Below are 18,603 nucleotides of genomic sequence, written 5' to 3' on the forward strand. Positions count from 1 at the left end.
ATTATATGATTATCATGCTTTACTGAAAATATTTTGGAATACCATACTTTATCAAACTATTGTTCTTTGTAGTATATATGATGGATGACCATATGCCATAAAGATGTTTTGAGATATATATACCTATTTTTGGAAATATTATATTCAATGTTTTGCGCTTATCTAGCGGTCACTGTTCTGGCTTCAAGCCGAGGAAGATATATGTAGATGGCTTCGGGCCAATGGAGATATATGTAGATGGCTTCGGGCCAAGGAGATATATGTAGATGGCTCTAGGCCGAGGGATATATGCACTGGCTTCGGACTGAGAAATATAGTACCTACACGCAATTTGATACCACAAGTTAGCACACTATACAATATATGTTTAATGAAGGTTTTATGGCATACTAGGGTTTTTGGAAAAACCTATTACATATTATGTTATTGAGTTTTCATAAAACTTTGGGGGTTAGTATGTTGATAATTGTTTCAGTATTTTATATATATATATATATATATATATATATATATCAACTTGGTCCACTCATGTTTGTTTTGCACCCCCTCAGGATATAGGAACGAGGTTTTACAATCCGAGTTACGAGGTATTCCCCTACCAGTGATATCGTACCTTCATCTCTGCTTTGACATCCTTGTAATAACACATTCCGTTGTATTCTGAATTAGATATATGCTCTCAACATGTTATGCACTATTAGTATCTTTATCATTGTTGGCAATTGAATATTAATATATTATTTTATGTAGTTGGAACGAAATTTATACGCATGATTTACATGTTCTCAGCATATGCATTCATTAAATGGCTTGCGTCATCCTCGAGGGTCGGCCAGCACGTGGCCATCTCGATGTCCCTCGGATATCGGGATCGATGCGTGTCAATGATCAAGTAACTTCCGACGACTATCCATTTCAGAAGAGGTGAATACATGCCTATATGCGAACCAACTATCCATTTCAGAAGAGGTAAAGAAAACATATTAACCTCATTATGGATCAATATAACGAGCATAGATCATATCACTAAAGTTGATACACTGGCCAAATAAAAGGTTTGCAGTCATATAATACAGTTTCATTCGCAGAAAAGTAAGCACACTTCTGACAGCTAGAGTCACTAGGTTGGCATAATGCAGTTTATGTAAATAAGTGCAAATTCATCAAGATCAAACACAGACAACAAAATGAAAAAACTAACAAGAAAGAAAGGAATTAAACTTTCCGGGCACCTTGAGTGGAATTTCTAAAATTGACATCTTTAGACAGAAAGGGTGGCGAACTGATCCCCTTAGTGTCTTGGAATCTGGGCACCTTGGCAGTAACACTAGTTCCAGAATTACGAGAAACAATAAATGATGTGACAGCAGGTGGCCTTTGATGTGCTTGGGTATCATAATTCTTAAAGGAGGATCTCTGCCCATCATCCCAAGTAGAACGAGACTCTGTGGACCTGGAAGCAAAAGAATATGAGTTATGACATTTCTGATTTAACAGGACCACTGACAAATCAAAATAAAACACAGGAGTTAAATTAAACAGAAATGACTTACATGCGAATAAATGCATACATGAAAATGTAAAGCACAGAATCACGTTGCCATTGCTAAACATAAAGGTCTGTCCATGTATCAGAAAAGTATACACAACAACCATTATATTACAGAGGATGCTTGTTTGATAAAGTTAAAAAACATCTAACAACGGCTAGTATATCTTTCAAAAGAAACGAGGAAAAAAGAAAAAACTAATATTTGTACACTGTTATAGTCAAAACGTGCAAAACGTATATCCAGCTCCTTAGTTTAAAGCTACAGTAAGCTTATAGGTTGGTGTTTGTCTTTACACAGACAAGCCTCAAGCACTCTATTGCCCAAGACCACATGCAAAAGTAACTCACCAAGGGGTAGAAGAGATGCTAATTGTAATTGGTTTTCTCAAATCATCTTAAACTCAAAATAATGTATGTACAATTACCGGCGTTGTCGTACCTATGAACTCCTGCAGATGGGTAAGGATGACTTGCAGAAGAACGAGCTCCTTCAAAAGCCAAAGGAGGTGAATGCAGCTGCCCTGAAGATTCAGGCCGCCTATGATGAAATAAAATCATTAAGTTTTTAATAAATAACAGAACCCAAATGCTCAATGGCTATTCAGTAACAGGTGTTTAAGCATAACTCAGGCACATTCATGCATCAATAATATATCACAACGCTATTTTTTTCTATGACGTGTCATAAATTACACATACACCATAAGAATGTGGCAGCATTGAGACAGACACATATGGCAAAAATCAAACAACACCAAGTGAAAAACATAATAATGAATTTAGATGTTTACTGTAACAAGGGCTGTCCTTACCTAGAGACTCCTGCAGATGGGTAAGGTTGACTCGCAGCAGGACGAACTCTTTCAAAGCCTAAGGGAGGAGAATACAGCTGCCCTGGAGCCTCAGGCCCCCTATGTTCAAATAGACACCAATAATATTCTACCAACCCCAAATGCTCGATGACTATTCAATCACAGGTTTTTATATGTGACTCAGCACATTCATACATCAATAATATATCACAGCACCATATTTTGCTATGACATATGCATATAAATTAAACATACAACAATAACTTTGTGATTGCATTGGGACTCCTGCAGGGATGACTCGCAGCAGAACGAGCTCCTTCAAAGGCCAAAGGACCTAGAGCTTCAGCCCCCGCTAACATAACCGAACCCAATCGCTCAATTGTTATTCAATCATATATTTTTACAATGCTCTTTCAAATCAATCCAGACTTGCACATAGCCCTTAAACCCAAAGAAGATATACAGATTTAGAAAGCTGACATGAGCTATTTTTATAGAATTTGATTCAACAAGCACCCAAGAATTTGAACTCGATCACCCGAACGCATTCTTTTTCTTCAAAAAAACTCTTCTACTCGTACAAAATTGGGCACAAAAGTCTGCCCATTTATCCAAATTTCTGTCGTATGCTTAAACCAGAAAAAGTGAAATATAATATCTGAAATTCTTAGAGAGTAAAATACAAAAAAATAAAAAGATTGATACGTTGGATTGGTTTCGAATATCCAAAAGAAACCCATTTGAGCAACAATGAACAAAATTTGAGAGAGCGAACCTGGACGGAGAACGCAGCGGAGCAGCGACGGAAAAAGGAGGGGTGGTCGGAGGAGAAGGCGAAGGCGGCCGACCGCAGCCAAAGTTTCCGAAAAGTGGCTACGATCCCGGCGGTCCTGTTGGTCCTGACGCCTTGCCTACATTTGTGTGGTTAGAGTGTGTCTTCTCTTGCAGATGGTTTTGCTCTCTTTCCTTTTTTTCAAACTTTTGAAGTCGCAGAGAAAGCCAGCAAGTTCCGAGCTTTGAAACTTGAAAGCATGAAGCGCGAAGTAACGATGTGGAGAATGGGCCATATTCAAACCCCACTCAGCCCATTTGGAACTATCGGGCCTTCAGTTACACGGGCCGCATCACATAACCGATGACAAAAAGTTCAAATCAAATGTTGCATGACCTGATTCGTCAATGAAAGCTTCTGTCCCCGCTGCCCACGTGTTCATCAACCAACCTTCATCGGCCATCGTCTTTCAACGCGTCAGTCATCTTCGAATGGTTGGGTTCCATTTGTTTCTCACAAACCTGACCTTCTTTGTTGGCTTCCACTGGTCTTCCATTAGCTGCGCCGATTCCAGTTTTATTAGTAATTTTCAGAGAAACGCATCTGTGTTGCCGGTTCCGTCCTCATTTGAAGAAGGTTTCGCAAGTGGCTGTAATTTCATGGTAAGTTGGATTAAAGCAGCTTCAAATTTTGGGTGCGTTTGAGAATTTTTTAGGTTTTTTCTGATTCTTGAAAAATCTTGGTTAAGAGTAAATTGAGCAGCCAAAAGAGAAAAAAATTGTTTTTTTTGGGGGGGGGGAAGCAAAATCTGGAAAAAAAGGGCTGTAAATCGAAGAAGCTGAAGAGAAAAAGAAAAAGGGCGTTAAAGGTGGTGTTTTGTTTTAGCGCTTTTTTTCAAGACTCTCTAATTCCTTAACTTATCCATATTTTTTAAATTAAAATTCTAATTAAATACATCTAAAATGTTATAAACTTTTTAAAATTTTAATTGGATTCTTAAGGATTTTAATACACTACAAAATATTTTCAAGACCTTTTAATTCCTTAACTTTTTCATATTCTTTAAATTAAAATTCTAATTAAATATACCTAAAATGTTATAAACTTCTTTAAAATTCTAATTGAATACAGTTGAATTTTTAAGAATTTTAATAAACTATCTTAAAATCCTGATTGAATACACATTGAATTTTAAAGAATTACTTAAAATTCTAATTGAATACTCTTAAATTCATTAAAAGAATTAACATCTCTTAAAATCCCAATTGAATACACTCCCTTAGTCTCCCTTAGTCTCTGTTAACACATCACTGCAATTTTAAATTAAACGTTATAATTTTATTTGGTTCTAGTTAAATAAATTTGTGTAATGTAGAATTTTCTGTGGGAGAAACCTTTGAATTGGGCTGTTGTGTTGGTTGATGTTGGTTTTTTGTTTTGTTTTTTTTTTTTTGTTTTCTCACTGTTTTGGCGTCAAATGGAATGCAGATTGAGGGGCTTTAGAGGTTGGGAAGTAAGCATCTTTGATGGCTCTGTTTGACTGTCTAAGTCTTCATATTCCAGGTTTTCTTACTAACTGTTTGATAAAATGACTCTGTTAGATTTCAATGTGTATATGTATTGATTAAAGTGTGTACTGATATTACAAGTGAAAGACTCTTATGAAGAGCTAGGCAACCACAAAACAACAATCTCCTTAGATTAAGCCCTTAAGGTGAAAGAACCCAAAAGAGAGCTCTGCTCATGCAAGTGTCAGAGAGCTTTTGGTGTACATGTAAAGGAAAAGTACGCAATAATTCCAATAATATTTTTCTTCAAAGATTGTCAAGCATATAGTTTTCAGTGATCTCTGGACAATCCCTATATATGCATTGTATTTGTGTATTAGTTTCACGCTTCTTCTTAGATTCTTCGAGCATTTAGCTTTTTAGAATATTATTTTTGATAAAAGCTGTTGTAGTACATTTTATAGTGTGCCTTAACTTCCTTTTCATAGAAGTGGGATTTTCGAGAGGGGCTGGTGGATCTCCGAAAAGGAACTTTGATAGGAATTCCTTATTTCACTGTTCTTTATGTCAGAAGTTGTGACTTATATGGAGGTATGAATGTTGTCTTAGCTAGATGTTGTTTTAAACCAACCGGTTCATTTGTTGCTATTACTTTTCAGATTTTACTTATGTAGATACTGACTCTTCATTTTTCAAATGGTTGACAAATTGGATGATGAAACCATGGCAACAGAGCTTGGTCCACCTATTTTAAAAGAGGCCTTATAAGGCAATATGCTCTGCCCCAATTTTACAAAGCTCTTAGTAGGGATGGGCAATGGTTATGGCGGACGGGTAACCACGATTATTTACCCATAACCATTTATACACGTACCCGCATAATTGTTTACCCGTTAGGTAATTGCCTAAACGGTTATGCCCATACCCATAACAGTTTATAAACGATTAACCATAACTATAACTGCATACCCATTTAATCGTAACTGTATACCTGTTTATCCATACCCGTTTACCCATTTATTCATTTTTTAACCCATTTACCACTTTTTGTGCCTATTTACGTATTTTTTTTAACCGTAATTGTATACAACTCCGATAATTGAAATAATAAAGACGAACGATAGTTTTAATCAATCAAGGTAATATAATATATTTGCTAATAATTGATTTTTTACTAACAAAATACCTCTCATTACTTGAGCAAGCATATTGAAAAGAAAATTCATGTTTTTTCAACATATTTTTCTTCCATACCCAAGCAAGTATTCAATTATAACATCCATATGATTACAAAGTGAAGCTTCTAAAAACTCAAGGGAGTCATTATCTTGAATACTAGATGATTCAAAGCTTCAAAATATTTCAAAACTAAACCCTTTCAAACACTAATGCTTTAAGCACATTCAATTACAAAGTCTTATCGACTCGTTGTCACTAAGAGAAGCCTACAAAAGAAATGTATAAATTGACTTAGTATTCCAAAAGAAATGTTTTTAACCAGAGGTGTTGGCATATAGGAGGAAATATGTATGAAGGATAAAAAAGGACAGCTAGAAGAGAACGCATTAAGTAATGTATAACTAGTGAATGTGACCTCAGATTATACATCGTATTCGTACCACAGGTCCACAACCGGTTCCCATGGCAGCAATTTAAAAGTGAATTAAACATACCAGTCAGATTCATCACCTAGCTACTATGATGCACATCACCATTATAGCCCAAAATGTCAAATCTATGGTAAGATGACAAGCCTCTGATAACAGAATTACCTGAATGCTTGAAATATGCTGCCTAGTTTTCTGTATTGATTTTCTGGTTCATCAAAACTAATGAGGAGAGCTGCCTCTAGGGTTTATATAGAAGAAGTCGTGGCCGAATAAAGATTAAAATTACGCTAAATAGAGATTATCAAGGCTAATGGTAAACCAATAACTCCAAAGTAAAAAAACAGAAATAAAGAGTAACTCCAAACTAGTTTGTGAATTCAAACTAGTTTTACAAATATCAACCTAGTTTTACAATATTTTCAATCAGAATATTCAGTCTTCAGTTTTCAGTCTTCCCTCATTTCAATTGGAATATGATTTTCAATCAGTAATATGACTTCCCTAATTTTCAATCAAAAAAATTAAACAATACCCTGCATCACTAAACCCTAAAAATAAGAGATTTTCAATAAATTAACAAACAAATCAGTAATTAATCAGGTTAAGTAAGAAATTTGAGGGTAAAACGCACCTTGAAGGGTGGGTGGGGGGAGATCGAGATGGGGCATTGACATGAGCAACAAGGGAAGAGAGCAGAGCAGCGATGAGAGAGAGGGCAGCGAGGAGAGAGAGATGAGCGAGGGAGATGAGGGAGCAGCGAGGAGGAGAGAGAGACAAGCGAGGAGAGAGATGAGAGGGAGCACCGCGGAGAGAGAGACAAGCGGCTGACGGACGGCGGAGTCTAGTCCTGGCGTCCTGGCGGAGAGAACGAAAAGGTTACAAATTAGGTTTTCTGTTTTTTTAATTTTATATATCTATTAAAATAAACGGGTAAACGGTAACCATTATAATCGTGGTTAATACCCATAACCGTTCATTTAAATTTTACGGGTAATGGTTATACTCATAACCATTTAATTATCTAAACAATTACCCATAACCATAACCGCGAAATTTAAATGGACGGATAACCGCGGTTACCCATAACCGATGAGTATTTGCCTATCCTTAACTCTTACATTAGTTTTTTCTTACTCCTTTCTAACTTTTGACATGATTTCAGGATATTGGAAGAGCCCTCTTCCGAGCACATGTCCAGGGTTAACTAAAGGTTAACAGATTTGTATATTTATTATTTGTGCATTGAATAAGAATCAGATTATGGTTCATCAACACAAACTGATTTTGGCGTATATACAAAATGAGATAATGTTTAAGCCTGACCTGTTTGTGGTGCCTCATCGAGAATTGCCACTAGCGCTTTTGGATCAAACAACGTATGTCGTTTAGCATCTTATCTTTGCACAGCATGTCGCAATTATTTTACTCCTTATTTGCTTGGACTTATTTTTACATTAGGCTGGTGAAAGGCTTCCTTCCCAACTCAGATTATCATTACAAACAGAGGGATGCAGCATTGTTCACGTATTCCTTCCGGATGAGATGGGTTGGAAGGATCGAGCTGCCAACCACTGCTCGGTAGTCAAAGCACTATATTCAGATGGGTTGGAAGGATCTAGCTGCCAATCACTACTCAGTAGTCAAAGCACTATATTCTTTAAAGTACATCAGTAAAATAGGATCAACTATATTTTGAATAACTCTATATATGTATATTGGAGTTGTCAACAACTACTAAATATTTTGTATAAATACTCTGTACATGTTTTATGTTTATAGTTTTTACATATTTATGCACAATGCTTTTAGTCCCTTATTCTAACACTTACTTACATTACTTATAATCCATTTGACATTATTTGGAAATCATGGTTTTATAGAGAAGATATATGCTAACATGAATGCATGCATACATTATTTCCTCTTCAATTAAAGATAGAAATTCCTAAATGATAATATATATTAGGAATGCATGCACATATTATTACCTAGCAAGAAACTAGAACACATTTAAGAGGATTTAATTTATTGTCTATCAAGAAACTAGAAACCAGAACACATTGAATGCCATTCGAAATTTAAGATGTACCTTCTTTTCAATAATATTTTGATGTTCTTTTTGATTCGGTGAAATATTTATTTTGTGGACAATTTTTGGATGAAATATGATAAAGTATAATGCTTTCCGAGTTACTTTGTTTCAAGTCAGAGTAATTGGATTTTTCGTGTGGTAGAAAGGAATTAGAATTTTTAGAATTATTTGTTTTCACATTCCGAATTGAATGCAGTGTGTTTTATGTATCGTTGTATTAGTTGCAAGGAAATAAAATGTTTATGCATTTTATTATCATAATAATATATTTTCATTTATTTAAAAATAGAATTGTAAATATAATACCTGCAATATTTAACATAGCTTCTTTTTCAATGTCATTTTCCAATGTTTAACGTTTGCCCATCTTTTAACGCTTTTAATTGATTCATGTTTATGTTTGGATCACGAAAGAAACGTTGCTAATGGTGTACCTGTGAAAATGCAACATTGATACTGTGTCAATTTGGCTTTAGTTATTTGGTAAGAGAACTTACTTTAACCTCCCAGTTTAATTCATTTTGTGTTATCAGTTCTCTTAAGTGGAAGCAATAGGTATGTTTTATACAACATATTTTAAATTATTACATGAAAAATTACTTTCTAAAGATTGATGTGAAAATTTATAAACTGAATTTAAATGAATGAATTTAGCAAAGAAAACAAAAAATGAGAACTATTTTAAAATTTTTAAAATGTGTTCTAGGGTTTAATAAGAAAAGATGTTCCATGAGTTGTGGTTTGAGGTTTACGTTTATGATATGAATAGAAATATGAATAAAATGCGCATACTTTATTTTTAATATTTTAAGAGATATAGTGTATTTGTCTAGAGAAATAGTGTATTTTAAGAGAAAATAACATCATCACTCCTACATGTGAAGTTTATTTATTCCTTCAATTATTCTAGAGAAAATTTGAGGCCAAGTTCTTCGCTCTTTTCAGTTTTTTGTTGCTACTCGGCTGTCATCACACTGTGTAATGAACTCTTCTCCTTCAAATATATCTTCTGATTGTATAATCTTCATGGTCTGTTTGGTCTATTCTATTTCCAATTGGATTCTTGCTGTTGGTTCTGTGTTTGAAGTTGGAAAAAACTCATATGTTGATTAACAGTTCTTAATTAGAATTGGCATATTCTTTTACTAAACATTTTTTTTACTCATATTTCCAGATTTGGAGGTTCCTTCTGATTTAAGATGTAGATTAATTTATCAAGAGTTTAAAATGTGATGTAAGACAGAAACTCATTATGATTTTGTGGAGAAATAAGCTTTTAAATGAAACTAAGCTGTAAAAACAAAGTCAAGGTTAGGTTCAAGGGTTTTAAGAGGGTAAAATTGGGATTATGAATGGTATGGATGGGATTGGTTGAAGGATGTGATGTAAGCTAACTCTTAATTATGATGTTGTTAAAAAAAAGTTAAGGATAAGTTGAAGGGTTTGAAAGAAACTAAAGTGGGATTAATTGGAACTGAACGTTCACTAGAAATCGATATATTTTTAGGTGCATTCGGAATACAAAGTAGTATAATAAGTGGTATATATGATTTATATTTTATGTACTTTTTCTTATAATCTCTTATGCCTTGGTTTAATTACTTTCTTGAATTCAATCTGTTTTTGTAGAAACTTGGTTGCAAGGCAAGTTAGGAAACGCAGCATAATAGGAAAATTGGGTTACCACAATCACCCCCATAACAGCAGATGCGTCTCATTTTGTCGTTTATTGGGATAAGAAGATTGGAGTCCCAAGAGAATTCATAATTAGAAATGAGCAAGAGTACTGGACGGAAGCTTTGTGTGCATTTTTTGACAATCAAGAGTACTGGACGGAAGCTTTGTGTGCATTTTTGACAACCAAGAGTACTGGACGGAGCTTTGAAAGGGTTTTGGTCTTTGAATTGGTTTAAATTGCTTTTCTGACAATCAAGAGTCCTGGACGGGAGCTTTGGTGTTCCAGTAGACAACTTTTGTCATATTTTATTAATGCCAATGAAAGAATATTCCTTATATTTTGTGCATGTAAATAGCCCAACTTTTTGTAGTCGGTTTGTATACAAGTACTACTATCAACCGAAAACCACATAAGCTACTTTAGTAGAATAATCTTTTCTGTGCATAGATAGCCAAAAGTTATATGTGGATTGTATCAATTAAATATTTTGTATGTAATAATCTTCCTAACTTTTCCAATGCAATAGACTAATAGTATCTTCTACGGCATAATCTTTTATATATTTTAACCATAATGTTTCATAAAATTTTTAATCTCGCGGCAAAGTGCAGGTAACAATAGCTATTTTACTTTCAAAATTGATAGCATATTTAAATTAATTTAAATTGATTATTAAATGTTTTGAATTCAATAATGAGTGGTGATTATTTTTTTAAGAAAAGATAATGGGTGATACTATTTACACTTTTTTTTTACTTCTCACACATGTTTTTATTAATTTTTGTACTATAAATTTTTTCAATTCTTTCGATCAAACGACAAAAAATAAGGAGTGTGAGAAAATAAAAAGTGTGACTAGCATTACCTTTTAATAATTAATCAATTCACTCAGCTAGAAAATTTAATAATTAAAAAAAATTTCTCATCATGCATCTAAACATTTGTCACATGTTTTTTCACTTAATTTTGGTTATTTTTTTTAAATTAAAAAAATAATATTTAACGTGAAAGTTAATCAGAGTTGTGAAAGAATATATGACAAATAATTAGATGTATGATAAGTATATACTAATTTTAATAAAATGACCTCTGATATTTGGTGTGCCTTGTTTTCGACGAAAATCCTCTACTAATTTGGAATCTTCTGGAGATGATCTAACGGGCGATTTGATTGATTTTCCGTCCATTTTCAATGTTGGAATTTCCACATAAGTCTATATCAAAAAAAATCAGTGAGGAGAGTGAAGGACATGGCTGCACCCGCACTTGCACCACCAGGGCCAGTTCAGAAAACTGAGGAAGAATGGCGGGCTGTTCTCTCCCCGGAGCAGTTCAGGATTCTACGCGAGAAAGGAACTGAGTAATTCTTCTCTCTCTCTCTCTCTCTCTCTCTCTCTCTCTCTCTCTCTCTTCTTTTCTGCCTGTTCCTATTTCTAATTATGGTCTTCATATTTTATACTGTGATCTATTTAGCTATGTCTGATGTGCTGTTTGGATTTTGACGGGTACTGATCTTTTCTCTGGATTTTGTGATTGGTCTGGTTGATTGAAGAAATCTATGGATTTTGTTGTTCTTGCATGGAATATTCAATATTGTGTTTAAATCTTCCGTTTCTCTGATAATTTTTTTGTGTTCTTGTTGATTTAACTCATAAAAACATGTTATGAATTGCAAGGTTGTACAAAAAATTCCACGTCTAATAATTTGTTAGCCACAGAAAAGTAGCATCTGTGACCAATTGGTAGAAGAAGACCCATGAAGGGTTTTAGTGTTTACTTGTTTACTAGTGGTATTCAACTGTTTTTTAGTCTACTTGCAAAACTAAGAGCCGTTTGATAATCATTTCGTTTTTAGTTTTTAGTTTTTATGTTCGTTTTTTGTTAACACATTGAGGACCTTTACACTTTTTTTCGTTCTTTTAAGATCCCATTCAAGGCCTCTCCAGCGGTGATTGAACTACACTCGAGAATCATCAAGTGGTCAAGTTTCAGAAAGATACAAAATTTGGTTAAAAGTCCTTACCATGACTAAAATTTCGCTACAATAACAACAACAAAGCCTTATCCCTCTTAGTGAGGTTAGCTGTATGACTTCTAGAATGCCATTTGCGCTTGGTTTTGAGTCAAGTCGTCCGTTAGCTCCCAGAACTCCGTACCTTAGAGTCTTTTCCCAAATCTTTCAAATTTCCCCTATTTATGTATAAATAGAAATAGATTAAAGAGGAAATTACTCCTGTAGACCAGTTACCAATATAATACATGTTATATAATCCCCTCGCCTTGATTACAATGTTGGGGGATATTAGTATCTGCACAATGTGTGAATTGATTAGGTTAGACTTGCTTACGGTTGGATTTGTGCAGGCCAAAATTCACTGGGGAATATGACAAGGTTTTTGAAGAAGGGGTTTACAAATGTGCTGGTTGTGGGACACCACTTTATAAGTCAGCTACCAAGTTTGATTCCGGATGCGGTTGGCCTGCATTCTACGAGGGTCTGCCTGGAGCCATAAACCGATCGGTGCGTTCCTATTGCTGATAATGCAAATGTCGTTTGTTACTGTTTTTAACTAATGCATTTTGCTGACATTGGATGTAACTGAAACAACTATGTATGTACTTCAGCCTGACCCAGATGGGAGGAGAACTGAGATCACATGTGCAGCTTGCGGCGGTCACTTGGGACATGTTCTTAAAGGGGAAGGGCACAAGGTGCCGACAGATGAACGCCACTGTGTCAACAGCGTTTCCATCAAGCTTGTTCCTGAAACGTCTGCACTATGAGGTCTTTTGAGGTTGTCGTCTCCTCAGATCAAGCTGCTTTCGTACGCTTAAACCTTAATGCGCTTTCTGCCGTGTATGAAGAAAAGACAAAGATTGTTAATCTGAAATGCACTGTTTGTGAGTCGCTTGTTATGATACTTTATCTTAAGCTAAAGTGCCAATAAAACCTCTTTGTTTTAGTTTATTGTTTCATGGCCTGGGGGTGTTGCATGGATGAATTTTTCCCGCCTATACCTGTAAGAGCAACTCCAGCGTTGGAGCCCTCCCCCCTGGCAATACACTATTCAATCCACCTAATGAACAGTAATTGCCCTTAATGAACAGTAAGTAGCCCTAGCAATAGATTTTGCATCTCCACCGTTACACTTCTATAGCCCTGGCAATAGGCAATAAAATATTAGTATTTTTTTTATTTATAAAATTAATACAAAATAATTTTAAATGTAATATCGGATAAGATTTTTAATCGTTCTCGTTGCACCACGTGTCATTATCATTATTAAATAATACAAAATAATACAATTATTGGTGATGAATTTCTGATAAGATTATTAACCAATCACGTCGCGCCACGTGTCATAATCGGTTCACAATCTTTGAGGATAGATTTCCATCAGATTTTAAACGAATGACGGCATGCCACGTGTCATAATCTGTTAACAATCTTTGATGATAGATTTCCATCAGATTTTTAACGAATGACGTCATGTCACGTGGCATTATGCAGAACCTAATCCTTTCTGAATCCTCTATATAATCCACCATCCATCTTCACAAATCTCACACCAAAATTCTCAAGATCTCTATCATTATTCATACTTTCTGCTTCCTTATTCACAAAAATCAGTATCAATATTCATAGTTTCTGTTTCTTTCTTTCAATGTCTTTTTCTTCTTCCTCAAGGATGATGTGGGAATTGAATCAGGAAGAGGAAGACTTGTTTAACCAATCAGAATCAATGTTCAATCACCAGGGGGTAAGAAATGAGAGGGAAGAAGATGAGGAGCGTCAAATGAGAGATGGCGAAGTAAGAAGGGGCAGAGCCTCACATTACCATCGAGTCATCCAAGTTGCGGCTCAGATCTCCAGGCCCAGCCGTTCCGGAAACCTTGATAGAAGCAGGCAACGACGAGGTATGGAACTCTTGGATGATTATTTTGTTCCTAATAATGCATTCCCTGATACGTACTTTAGACGTCGTTTTAGAATGGAACGACATTTGTTCAACAAAATCATGATTGCTGTTTGCAACCATGATTCTTATTTTGTGCAAAAAAAAGATGCTTTTGGTGCTATGGGTCTACTGCCGGAGCAAAAAATTACTGCTGCCTTGCGGATGCTTGCATATGGAGCATCTGCAGACCAAGTGGATGAGATAACGAGGATGAGGCAATCAATCATTCTTGAGTCCCTGATGAGGTTTTGCGGAGCAATCGAATCTATTATACATTAATGAGGTTTTGCGGAGCAATCGAATCTATTTTAACCTTAAATATACACATTTTTTTTTCTTAATGTAAGTGATATTATACATTAATTTTAATGAAAATAAGTAACAAATAAATAATACAAACAACATAATTATAATGTAACAAACAACATAATTATAATGTAACAAATAAGTAACAATAAATAATAAATTTTGTACGTAACAAATAAATAATACAAACAATAAATAATAAATTATATAGATAACAAATAAATAATACAAACAAATAATTATAATGTAAATTTGGGTATCAAATAAATAATATCTTGTTACCATATCCGAGTAATTTTCCCCACTTCGAATATTACTACTAGCTTGTGCCAAAGCGTCTCTCCACGTACTAAACGATTGGCTAAGTAATTTCCAACGACTGGACATCGATTCTTTGGTTCTTTTCCCACCAATTTTCTCAAGATAATTGGTATGAATAAGACTCCACATTTCTCGCAACTGCATCTCATTACCCGTAAGCGAATTATGAGTAACTTCAACCCAGCTAGTACACAACGCAACATCTTCAATAAGCGACCAATTCGTACCTGCACCAGTGGTCATTTTGTTGAAAAAAAATGGATTCAAACTTTGAGACAAAGAAAGGAATGTGATTGAAAGTAGTTGAGAAAATATGAAATTGTTGTGAAGGTAGATGATAATGAGAAGGTATTTATAGAAAAGTAAAAACAATTTTTTTTACAATTTTTTTCAGATTTTTCAGATATTTTTTTGAATTTTTTTGAATTTTTTACAATTTTTTTTAAATTTTTATTCAATTAATTAATCTCTGCCGTTGAATATAAAAAAATTTGAATTCCAACGCTCCAGATTGTGCCACGTGTCACAACGGTAACTTTTCAGATTTTTTAAACTATTTTTTCATTTATTTTTTAATTTATAAAGCATTTTAATATCCACCGTTGATCTCAGATCGAACGGTGGATATTAAATCTGACATTTTTTTTTTTTTTACTGTTGAGATCTAACGGTCCACATTAAGTGACCGTTAGGATCTAACGCACCGTGGGAAGCCACGTGGCTTCCCAACGGTAACTGACATAACCCTTTTTTTTCTGATTATTGTGTCGGGACGCGCCCCCACGCGCGGGTGGGGTGCACGCGCCTGACACAAAAAAAATTAAATAATACGCTGACGCCACCCTGGCGTTAGCCTTGCGTCACTCCCACCTCGGGCTCAAGGGCTGGCAATCCCTCACGGGCCCTTTGCTCGGGCCTCCCCCTTCCACCGGGCTGCCTCACGCTGGAGGCCTACCACCGGCCCTCGGGCCTTTGTTTTGGACACTGTCCCCCGAGCAATTTGCTACGGTGGGAATGCTCTAACAACATTGGATTGTGTCAAATGTGATTTTTCTTCAGCACCTACAGGTACTGAGTGCCGTTGCACATTGGAAAGTTGGTTTGATCTAACGGCCTTAAAAAACATCGGTACTAGGTGCATGTAGGTACCGTAGAATCGGCCTCAAAAGTGCCAAGTTTAAGCAATTATTTGATGGGAAATTTGGAAAACAAACTGAATTCCCGTCGAGCATTTCATTGTGAAAATTATTCTTCGTGAAAATTATTCGGTTATCAAGTCTTCATCATCCCAGATCAAGCTGCTTTTGCTCTGCACTTTAGTTTGTTGTTAAAACGAAAATTTAAAAACAAACGTGGAAAAAAAGCGTTGTTCTTGCATTACGGTTGAGATTCGAATTTCGTGTACTTTCTAATCTAATAAAATAATATAAAAATTGCTGACTCGAAACTCGAAAGTCTTTACTAGTCCAACTGGTAAACCAAGCGCACAAGTGAAGGACACCGGCCCAACCTCTCACTTTCACGGCGAATTGCCTCCTCATTTCCCTCCGCCGCCGGAAATAAAAAATGCCGAGAGTAAGGAAAGGGAAAAGCCCCACGAATCCAAACAAAAGAGCAGCAGCAGCAGATACACCACCGCCGACGGCCCGCAACCAACAACAACAACGACGGCAATGGCAGCCGCCCAGACTTCCCTCCAAATTTCAACTCCTCCAGCGGTCTATAGTCATGGACATCCTCTCAAGGCTCCCATCAAAACCCTCTTCGACTGCAGGTGCGTTTGCAAATCCTGGCTTACTCTAATTTCCGACCCTCAATTTTCCCTTCTTTGAGTGATCAAGACCTTCCCTCCCAAAAGCATAACAAGAAGGCTCGATTTTACCCGGATTGAGGAATCCTCCGGTTCTCGCTTTCGCTACGAAAAACTGAGGTTTACCCCCAAATTTAGCCTGCCCATTTCTGAATTTAATCTGATAAACTCTTGCAATGGTTTAGTTTGCTTGTCCGGACCCGAAAGAGGGGACCTTTTGTATGTCTGCAATCCAATTTTGGGTGAGTTCATCACCGTGCCGCGGAGCGATAGGGCTAGGCCTAATTTTACCTCCATTGGACTTGGATTTAGTGTTGGGACTAACGAGTATAAGGCGTTGCAAACGTTTGTTCCGTTGAGTGAACCCATCAGGAATGATAAGTACAGCTATGAAGCTGAGATATACATCATTGGTACAGGGGTTCGGAGAAGCATGGGAAGTGCTTCTGGGAGCCTTGGTTGTCAGTTGCCCTTCAATGCTTATCTTCATGGAGCTCTGCATTGGGTTTCTCGTGGTAGCGATGTTTCTGAGCTTATAAATTCCTTCAACTTTGAAGGGGAACAGTTTCAGGCAATTGCCCCACCGAGCTACTTTGGACCGCTGGAGAAGCAAATTTCAGACTGTTTGAAGTTGGGAGTGTTGGAAGGTTGTCTCGTTTTGTGTGTGTTTGGGGACGATTCTAGTAAATTTGTTATGTGGGTTATGAGGGAGTATGGTATCCGAGAGTCTTGGACTAAAACTCTTGTTATCGAAAACTTGTATCCGAGAGAACTTAGTTGCGATTTGTATGAACCCATGGTGTTTTTGAGAAATGGGGAAATTGTAATGTCTTACAATGATTGGGCTGTGGTTTGCTATAACCAGAAAAGGATGAGTCTCAGAGAAACTAGGATTACTAAGACCCGAAATCAGTTTCATGCAATTGGTTACAGTCCCTGCTTTGTTTCACTCTATAATGTTTCAAGGGCAGAGGAGGTGAAGAGGTACTGCAATTTTTCTTCACTTATATACATGCATAGATTTAATTGCATTTTTCGGTTACAAGTTTACTGTTTGCTTTCAATTTGTGGAAGTTGATGTGTATGTTGAGAAATATGATCCACGCTTTGAAATTTTGAAAATATAGAACTCTGTTGCAACTTAATTTCTGTCAATATCTCTGCATTTTGAAATGTTTTGATATGGTCCAATCTCTATGGCCGATCAGTACTCTTCAGGCGGTTTTGACAGAGCATTTTGTTTAATATATGTGTTTTGTTCATTTTCTTTTGTTAAATTCGAGATGATCTTTTTTTTTTTTTTATTTTTCTTTTCACATATCAAAACATAGTGGCAATGGTTATCAGCAAAAGCAGAACTATTGTGTTCCATAAATTTGTACGATACATGGATGTTTAGGGAGGAGTCTGAGACGTTTGTCGGGAATTATATCAACTCATTTTGGCATGCTTACTATATGATATGCAGGGTGCAAGGCTGTAGGAAACGCGACAATCTTCCTGCTGAAGAGAGTTCTGATCATCCTCGTGAAGGGAGTTATGATTCTGCCTCTGAGATGCAACACCACAAGTCTACAAAACTTAACTAAGGCCGTGCCTGGCCTTCTTTCGAAGCAAGTCTTCCAACAACCACGAAATCCTCTGCGAACGTGAGTCCTCATAGTTCATCAGTCTATTTTCCTAGCGATCACTTTTTGTTTTCTCGAATCCATCTGATGGTTGTTACTGTGTCTTTCCTAGACAATCTCTTTTCAGCCGGATTTCACTTGGAGGGCAGGGGCTCCGTGTGCTCTATGCAATGAGCACTTGGGTTATGTTTTCAGCGGTAATGTGTTCCGGATGTGTCTACGATGCTCCAGCACTGGTTCCTCTTGAAAATTCTTCAGGATCATAACTTGCTTTGTTAAATACTTTTCCATAAATTCACTTCTCCTTCTCTTTCAAAATCTCCAATTTCCTTCAGAAACCTAAAACCCACAAAATGAATCATAGGAAAAGAGTGGCAATCATTTCGTTAAAGTTTCATCAATATTTTTTGTCTCACTAATCCAATCATATGGCGTCACGTGAATTAAGCATAAAAAATTATTTTTTGAAGATTTAAAACTAAAAGTAAGATAAGAAACTAAAAATCAAAACTAAAAGAAAAAAAGTCATCGTTGTCTTCATCATGGTATGCTAGA

At 36.0% G+C, this 18,603-nt stretch overlaps 3 protein-coding genes and 1 long non-coding RNA gene across 5 annotated transcripts; 3 read left to right on the forward strand and 1 right to left on the reverse strand.

The window, feature by feature from the left end:
- Window positions 1-999: 999 nt before the first annotated feature.
- LOC103943702 lies at window positions 1,000-8,233 on the reverse strand. The gene is made up of 4 exons (XM_018646550.2): window positions 7,578-8,233; window positions 6,886-7,109; window positions 1,992-2,090; window positions 1,000-1,453 (listed from the first exon to the last, which is right to left on the reverse strand). The coding sequence occupies exons 1-4, from the start codon at window positions 7,593-7,595 to the stop codon at window positions 1,216-1,218; spliced, it is 579 nt and encodes a 192-aa protein (XP_018502066.2). The 5' UTR covers window positions 7,596-8,233; the 3' UTR covers window positions 1,000-1,215.
- On the forward strand, window positions 3,141-5,098 carry LOC125471674. Its single transcript, XR_007253773.1, has 3 exons — window positions 3,141-3,798; window positions 4,625-4,699; window positions 4,786-5,098. It is a non-coding gene; the product is annotated as an uncharacterized LOC125471674 (long non-coding RNA).
- A 2,992-nt stretch (window positions 8,234-11,225) lies between the features above and the next one.
- LOC103943574 (peptide methionine sulfoxide reductase B5) lies at window positions 11,226-12,992 on the forward strand. Its single transcript, XM_048572372.1, has 3 exons — window positions 11,226-11,384; window positions 12,389-12,545; window positions 12,650-12,992. Exons 1-3 carry the CDS (start codon window positions 11,275-11,277, stop codon window positions 12,806-12,808), a joined length of 426 nt encoding a protein of 141 aa, XP_048428329.1. The 5' UTR covers window positions 11,226-11,274; the 3' UTR covers window positions 12,809-12,992.
- Window positions 12,993-16,064: 3,072 nt separating this feature from the next.
- LOC103943573 (F-box protein At3g07870-like) lies at window positions 16,065-18,312 on the forward strand. 2 transcript variants are annotated; one of them, XM_048572371.1, is made up of 3 exons: window positions 16,065-17,404; window positions 17,889-18,069; window positions 18,176-18,276. In XM_048572371.1, the coding sequence occupies exons 1-2, from the start codon at window positions 16,854-16,856 to the stop codon at window positions 18,007-18,009; spliced, it is 672 nt and encodes a 223-aa protein (XP_048428328.1). In that variant the 5' UTR covers window positions 16,065-16,853; the 3' UTR covers window positions 18,010-18,069; window positions 18,176-18,276. The 2 variants fall into 2 exon arrangements, with proteins under 2 accessions (XP_048428328.1, XP_048428327.1); XM_048572370.1 differs by having other exon boundaries at window positions 16,068-17,404; window positions 18,161-18,312.
- Window positions 18,313-18,603: the final 291 nt, after the last annotated feature.

Source organism: the organism of the source record quoted next, unplaced genomic scaffold (assembly GCF_019419815.1).
Source record: "Pyrus x bretschneideri cultivar Hongxiangsu unplaced genomic scaffold, Pyrus_bretschneideri_v1 Contig6, whole genome shotgun sequence".
NCBI classification, from domain to species: Eukaryota; Viridiplantae; Streptophyta; class Magnoliopsida; order Rosales; family Rosaceae; genus Pyrus; species Pyrus x bretschneideri.

Bases quoted from the DNA above. Each gene is read 5' to 3' on its own strand.
- LOC103943702 (XM_018646550.2), bottom strand. The intron at 2,091-6,885 runs GTGCGTTTTACC...ATTTCATCATAG, and splicing joins CCCCCCACCCACCCTTCAAG to GCGGCCTGAATCTTCAGGGC. The intron at 1,454-1,991 runs GTACGACAACGC...TTTTGCTTCCAG, and splicing joins CCATCTGCAGGAGTTCATAG to GTCCACAGAGTCTCGTTCTA.
- LOC103943574 (XM_048572372.1), top strand. From the start codon at position 11,275: ATGGCTGCACCCGCACTTGCACCACCAGGGCCAGTTCAGAAAACTGAG. The intron at 11,385-12,388 runs GTAATTCTTCTC...GGATTTGTGCAG, and splicing joins CTACGCGAGAAAGGAACTGA to GCCAAAATTCACTGGGGAAT. The intron at 12,546-12,649 runs GTGCGTTCCTAT...TATGTACTTCAG, and splicing joins CTGGAGCCATAAACCGATCG to CCTGACCCAGATGGGAGGAG.
- LOC103943573 (XM_048572371.1), top strand. From the start codon at position 16,854: ATGGGAAGTGCTTCTGGGAGCCTTGGTTGTCAGTTGCCCTTCAATGCT. The intron at 17,405-17,888 runs GTACTGCAATTT...TATGATATGCAG, and splicing joins AGGGCAGAGGAGGTGAAGAG to GGTGCAAGGCTGTAGGAAAC.